Source organism: Rhizophagus irregularis, chromosome 19, assembly GCF_026210795.1.
Source record: "Rhizophagus irregularis chromosome 19, complete sequence".
Classification (NCBI taxonomy): Eukaryota; Fungi; Glomeromycota; class Glomeromycetes; order Glomerales; family Glomeraceae; genus Rhizophagus; species Rhizophagus irregularis.
Window position 1 is genome coordinate 4068733 of NC_089447.1, and position 8122 is coordinate 4076854.

Genomic DNA, 8122 nt, shown 5'->3' on the forward strand with positions numbered 1-8122 from the left:
GGAGCGCTAATTATGAACGCACAACCCATCATTATTTTGTTAGTTGCTATATTTTTCATCAACCCATCTGTATAAATCTCTATATCAGTTTTTTGCGTTAAACTATTTGCAATTTCTATTAACGCATTACGATAATCACTTGGATGTATATATTTGAACAAGCCATTCACTTTTTCAATAATACATTCATTTTTAGACGTTTTTCCACAGTATTTACATTCCGCTTGAACTAACGTCTCATAAATAGCCATATCTGCTATATAACGATCATTTTGTATTGAATTTGCATTAACTTTAACACAATTTTCTATATTAATATCTGCTATACACCTTACTTTAGTGTTACTTCTTTTATTTCTGATCTGATTCGTTTTCACTTCGCATCCTCCACATTTTTTAAGGATTGGTAACTGTACTGATGGTGATATTTGATCATTTTCTAGGTTTTGTATCCAATGTTCTATACGAATTTGTCCTCATTTGGATTATCTAAAACACGCCCTATTATAGGTTTACCTATTTGATCATGAAAGGTTGTTATCCAATTTTTTGTTTTTAAATTATTAATTTTTGTATTTACACTATGTATATTATATTCTAATTGATAATCAGTTTTCACTTTCTTAGATTTTAAAGGATCTTCAATAAGTTTAGTTTCTATAAACTTGAACCAACTAGGGATTCTACCCTGTGTATTTATCTTAGTCCTGTGTTTCAAATCTTTATATCTCAGAAGACGTATACCATCTGACGACATTAACTGATTAACGAAATAAACATTTTTCCCTTTCAGTCCCTTACTAATTCCATTTGAAAATATTTCTTTATGTGTACATATTTTTACTATTAGTAATAATCCCTCTTGAATCTGATTAACTTTCACACCACTTGATTTTATGGTTAACATATTGTCATATAAAAGTGCTAAAACACGAGCTAATAAACAGTGTTTTACTTGTAAGTCTTTCTGACTGATATTCCATGTTGCTAATGGAGATTTATTAGACAATAATTCACTTTGCAATTGTTTACAATCTATTTCAAAAATATCTTTCATCATACCCTTTGATATCACTTGATTATATAATCTACTTAACTGTTTTTGAGCTTGAATCGTATTAATATCTTTAATAGCGTAGCACAATGATGAATGTATAATACTATTAGAAGTAGTAAGTGGCAATGACGCTTTTCTTTTAAACATATATCTACAGGTAGAATTTAATTTTTCTGTTTGAGAATTTGTCCAAACTAACAATTGTGCTTTATAATCAACACAAAGAATGATCACGTGATTATATATATATTTCATCTGCAAATCCGTTATTTGTTTGAAGCTAATTGTTTTATTATATCTTTTAATAATATCCTTGCACTGATTAAAGACATAATTAGTTTTTAAATCTAAATTAATCCAAACACCTAAAATTTTCACAGATTCTTTTGATGTTAATGGTTTAATCATTCTTTTTGACGATCCAAAATTAACTTCAACAATATCTTTATTTAACTTTTTGTTCGTTATCATTTCAAACTTATCATAATTTGTTTGTATATTATTCATAGTGTTGAATTCATCTGCAATTTTCAAGATCTGCTCTAACTGAGCTTTACTTTTAGTAATTCACGTGACGTCATCCATATATGACTGTGATGATATATTGATCCTGAGTTTTTCTTCTTGGTCTGATTGTACATTACTTTTAAAGCAATGCTCAATTTCATATCCCATTTTTAATGAATTAATTTCTGCGAGCAATGGATCATAATAAATTGTCCATAGCAGCGGTGAAATGACCTCACCTTGATCTATTCCTATGATAGACATATATTGTTTCATTATTCCTTTTTCTTTTATAACACTTTTTTTACTATTCGTAAATAAGTTAATCATCAAACAGATCAAAACCTCTGGGATCTTAATTCTTTGCAATGCTAATTTAAGCATCTTAATTATACATGAAACCAAAATTGGTTAATTTTGACCTCCAAAATGGTCGAAATGGTCGAAATGATTTCGACTTGAGCCCCTCCAAAAGTCAAAATGGTTGAAATTACATCATAGTTATATGATTTTATAGTAAACAATAATATTAAAATTCAAAGTTAACGAACTCCGCATCCAGTGATTCGATTTTTATGATCTTTACACGGTTGGATTCAGCTCATTGAGAGGATTCCAATGACATGTATTTCATATTTGTAGCATCAATATTGACGGAGTTATTCACGTTTAAAATTTGGTATTAAATAGTCTTATAATTTTATCGTAGAGTAAAAAACAGACAATAGCCTTTTCCTATTCGGTAATCTGTCGTACTCTCTGAAATATAGTGGTACAATTTTTTTTTATATTTTTAAAATAATGTGCCACATAGACTCCCGGTCAAACGATCATCAAAACACTTGCAAAGTATACTCTTTTTTGGTTGTGATCAACACGAAAAGTTTGCCTGCGAATTTAATATCTTAGATTTTAGATTATAGATTTAATAATAAGAATAATGAATCCTAAATCTAAGAGTATAACGCCCACCCTCCCTCCTTATGAACCGATGGGCTATATATATTTTTTTTCCTTCATTTTTTTTCATTTTAAAAAAAAAAATAAATTTCGGGTTACTCTACATATTACGCAATATTTACTTACGCAAAAAAAAAATTTTATTTTATACCCAATATAATTTATCAATTTATTCAAAATTTTCTTCATTATCTTCATATATAAAAAATTACTCAATGTATTATGCAATATTTACAAAAAATAAAATAAAGAAAATTTTACGTATTACTCAATATATACTGTATTATATAATATAAAATTTGTCAATTTATGTAAAAATAAATAAACCCATATATTACTGCAATATAAAATTTATTTTTTTCATAAAAATTTTTCAAAATTAACTTATTACGAAAATTATTACAAAAAATATATTTTGTAAAAATTATTTTTTCTTCATAAAAATTTTACACATTACTCAATCAATCAATGTATTTTACAGTATAAAATTTATTTATTCATAAAAAAAATAATTTAAATCAAAGAAAAAAAACTGATCTTTATTTGTTTCCTATTTCTTTTTTTTTACTCATTTACTCAATCAAATTTCATAATTTCATAATTTTTACATTTACATAAATAAATAAATCGAATAAATTCATGTAAAAAAACTGGTATAAAAACAAATTTTTTTTTCGTGACTTTTATTTGACTGTTCTAATTTCCATAAAGGTATAAATAAATAAATAAATAATTACAAAAAGGCAGATGATGTGGCTATAATACAAATATTACATTAATTAAAATATAAATTATTTCCAAATATATAAGTTGTTTACGATATAATATAAATTTTTATATATTATCTATATAAAAAAAGGAAAGATTCGGATGATGTGGCTTAAATAATTACAATATTACATAAATTACTCGTGCTTCTAAAAAAAAAAATCCTAAAATAGGTTTTTTTGCGGCGATCAGACTCCTTTATTTTATTATCGAAAAAAAAAAAAAAATAGATCTTTAGTTAATCAAATCAAATAAAAATTTTTTTTAAAAAAAATGAATCTTTATTCTGGAGTGCAAGAATCCACTCTTTATCATATTTTTTTTAAAAACTTTAATAAAAGAATTCCTTATATTTTAATTGAAACATTTTTTTTAAGTCTTTTTTTTTAATTTTTTTAAATAAAAAAAAATTTCATGTAATTAAAATAAAAATAAAAAAATTTCATGTCGTAAATTCATACATTTTGCATTTTTTTTTCTTCAAATTAAAACCCGATTATCATTTCATCTATTGAATATTCGTATATAAATACTCTGATATTTTTTTTTACTTAAAAAAAAAACGTATATTTATATTTTTCAAATATACAGTTTTATTCTTAAAAAAAAAAAAATTACAATATCTTTTCTACCTCCTATATCTCTAATGCCAGCAAAGTTGAGTACGATATGCTACATTCACGATTCAGCCCAGAGGTCAACAAAGGAATATAGCATAAAAGAAATAACTGGAATATCCAGACTGAGTGATGAAGACCCAACCAAAATCATATATCTAAAAATTAAAGCGTTTGTTCCATTGGATAAAGAAATTGATACACAAATTGAAGAATTTGAAAATGGCCAGGTAATTTACTTGAGAGGTAAATTTATTGCCTGCAATGGATGGTACACGGTAATGTTACTTATTTTTAGTTCAAAAAACAAAAATTAAAATAAAATAAAAATTAGTATCAAATTATTAATTTTGAAAAAATTGAATTAATAGGTCAACGCTACATCAATTAAACCTATGCCAAGTCTTGATTTTGATATGATGCCAGCTGTAGGCATAAACATAATGGTGACGGGTTTGACCACTCAAACTGTTAAAAATGTAGGTGACGAATCTGTTCTTAACTTTTACGTGGAAGAAAATCTTGGAAATAGAGAACCAAAGGATTTTTGGTTAGAGATGAAACATAATTCAAATATTAATTATTTGGCCAATAAAACTAATTCTATCAATCAAACCATGAGATCTACGATGGCAATTTTATCAGGCCTACTCTATTATCAAGAATCCATCATAGATACCAGCACAACTGAAGAGTCTATACCTGGGAAACATATCTTGAAATTAGATGATATATCACTAATTTCTAGCAACCGACCTAATACATCTGCTCAATCCATTAATCTACCATGGTTGAACCAAGAATCAACAAGTTCAAGGAACACACCTCGTACACCAAGAGGATCTACACCACGTTTAAAAAGAGGTCGTGTTACACTTTCACAACTATCTTCCACCAGGAAGACTCGAAGCCAATCACTAGCATCCGCATTACAAGAAAACCCCCTTCCAACCACGACCCAAAACGAAACCTCTAGTGAAACTTAAATAATAAAATTTATTTTCTTATTCTTTTTTAAAAAAATATATATATATATATTTTTAACCATATAATTGCTGAGCATAAAAAAGTTAATAATAAACAAAAAAGGTATCGGAGATTGCATTAAACTTATTTTCCTTTATTAAATATATAAAATTTTTCACATTAATTTTTAATTTATTGTATTTTTTTTTTAAATAATAAATAAAATTAAAATAATACATCAAATGAAACAATTTATTTTTCTTCATTATTCTAATGATGATTTACAACATTTATGATAATCTCGTATAAACAAATGCATTCTTACATTTCTAAAATTTATAATCTTTAATTATTTTAATATTAAAAAATAATATGCTCCGATCCCTGATTATTGATCCTGTGATGCTATTAATTAATACGCTCGAATTTGTCCCCGTCAGTCCCATGTTCTGTGGTGGGTACTGAAACAAAAAAAATACTGGCTAGTTTATAATATTAAAATTCAAAGTTAATGATCTCCGCATCCAGTGATTCGATGGTTATGATCTTTACACGGTTAGATTCAGCTCATCAAGAGGATTCCAATGATATGTATTTCATATCTGTAGCATCAATATTGACGGAGTTATTCACGTTTAAAACTTTATATTAAATTATAATTATAAAAATCACATGACTATGATGTAATTTCGACTATTTTGACTTTAATTTCGACTTTTGACCTTCTCAAGTCAAAATATTTCTACTTTTGGGCTTTAATTTCAACTTCATATATAATCTTAATATCTACCCTATCGTAAGCTTTAGAGAGGTCCTGAAAAGTCAACCATAACTCTTTATTATTCTTCTTTGCATCTTCGATACAAGTATTAATGATTCTTAGAGGCGCCTCTGTAGATCCACCAGATAGTCCCGTGTGATTACCTCCTTTTAATATATTACGCTCTGCAATAACTTTAGATAATCTTTTTGTAACAATTTTCACTAACATTTTTCTCAAAGTTTCTAGGAGTATTATTGGTCTAGTTTTTGTTAATGAGTACTTCCAATCCATTGTCTTCAGGATAGGATACAATAACGCATGTCTCCATTCTTCAGGAATATCACCAACTTGTAAACATAAATTTGCTAATTTTAATGTGATACTTTTCATTGAAGTTCCCATATGTTTGAGCATTTCATTCGATATCTAGGAGATTCCTGGCGCGTTATCATTTACTAACTTTCTAATCATATGGTCCCATTCACTCTCACTAATAGGTTGAATAACCTCGTTATACCAACATTAATTTATATCTTGTTTAGGGCTATATTGACGAATCCATCTTCCTTTTAACTTTTCATTTGAATTCAACTTTTTTCCTGCAAATGATTTGAAATGTTCAATCAACTCATTTTCTATCAATTCCTCATCTGAAATTAATTGTTTTACTGAATTTTTTTCTATTACTATTTTATCCAGGACAATTTTACTTCTTTTTCTATTCAACGTAGAATCTAGGAACCTTTTTTTATTATCTTGTAGATCCTCACACTGTCATTGGATATAAAACTTCATTTTCTCTTCTTTATATATTTTACTTTCTTCAGCAAAATTCACCTGAACTAATTTAAAGGCTATCTTGACTATTTCTTTAAACTCTTTTATATTTTTATTGAGCAGTCCATCTATGTCTATTGCAAATTTAAAACATATTTCTGATATTGTTTCATAATGCTTTTCTATAAATTTTTTACACTTTCTATAATTAGTTAAGTTCAAACTCATGATCTTTTTTTCCGTTAAATTTGTTAAAATATATGATAATTTATGTAAAAATCTCTTATAAAACACGATAGTTTTTGGTAACACTTATTTGTTCGGGTTACCTTTCTTTTTCGGCAATTCATTATTAGCTTTTTTAAACGTATTTCGAATTGTATTCCATATTCTATTTATATTATTGATCGAAATTTCTACATTATCAATTATATCTTTTTCTTTATCCAATAACTTTCCTATTTTTTCTGCATATGTTTCCCATAATTGACTATCTATTTTCTTATAATCCACTTTCAAATTATTATTGTTATGTTTTTTCTTTTTAAATAATTGTTTTGTATGAAACAGGTCATCTATTTGGAAATATACCGTTACGGCTGAATGATCGGTTTCAAATATGTGGACTTTATTCGTAGACGCATAGATAGTATCTAGTACTAAATTTTCTGTGACCCATATGTAATCAATTCTAGATTTTTTATCTGATCTATTCCATGTATTCAGTGGTTTATCATGGTAAATTAAATTAATATCAATCATAACGTTCTTTTTTAATATCTGAAAAATATGATCTTTCCAGAAAATTTTTCGATTTGCTCTTTGTTGAGCTATCGCTGTATCATAACTTGCATTAAAATCTCCAATACAGACTATTTTAGCTTTTAATTTTTTCTCAGCTGTTAAAATTTCTTCTAATTTCGTATAAAATTCCAAAATTTCATCTTTATAACTATTATTCGAAAAGTTATAAATTGCAATTATTGTGAAACGAATCTTTCCTTTCAAAAGTAACGTAAGTTTTAAAGCTCAACCTTCAATGATATCTTTTTTAATAACATATTTTGCATAATCATTATTCATTATAATCTCAACTCCAGTCAAAAAATGGTTGTCATCGTCGCATGACGATCAAGTCGTTATATCCTTATAATCTTTATAAATCATTTTCGCACTAGCAGTTTGAAGTTTTGTTTCTGTGACTATTAAACAACTAATCTTATTAATTTTCATATAATTTAAAACTTGTTCTTGCTTAAGTATTGTATTTAATCCTGACACATTAATTGTTGTTATCTTAAATGTATTATTAATGTCCATAATACCATCAATAGATGGTCGAATATCTATAAGTTGTACTATCATTGTTGATTATATTGGGGGTTGGTTATTCTGTTATTGAATTCCATAGCCCTGTCTTCATTGACATATGGTGTTTGGTTGTTCATTAAGTGGTCAAATTTTCCAGACATATCTTGTAATATACTAAACGCCTGACCCATTCTGACTTCAAAATTGTCTAATTGTTATGTATTTCCTTCTTGACTATTTGGGGACGAAGGTGATGTACCCAACGCGGTTGATGGTTCATATATGAACTTTTCTGTCTCAACTGTTTTATTTACTTCACTATCTTCTTCCATAGGAGATAATGTACGAGTTTGTACATTTGGCGCAACATTTTTATCGATATACACATTACATGTT

The 8122-nt window shown here is 26.8% G+C and overlaps 1 protein-coding gene across 1 annotated transcript; it reads left to right on the top strand.

Annotated features, from left to right (window-relative positions):
* Positions 1-3938: 3938 nt before the first annotated feature.
* On the top strand, positions 3939-4895 carry OCT59_011451 (uncharacterized protein; the record flags this gene model as incomplete). The annotated part of the gene is made up of 2 exons (XM_066136513.1): positions 3939-4187; positions 4281-4895. 2 exons carry the CDS (start codon positions 3939-3941, stop codon positions 4893-4895), a joined length of 864 nt encoding a protein of 287 aa, XP_066001125.1.
* Positions 4896-8122: the final 3227 nt, after the last annotated feature.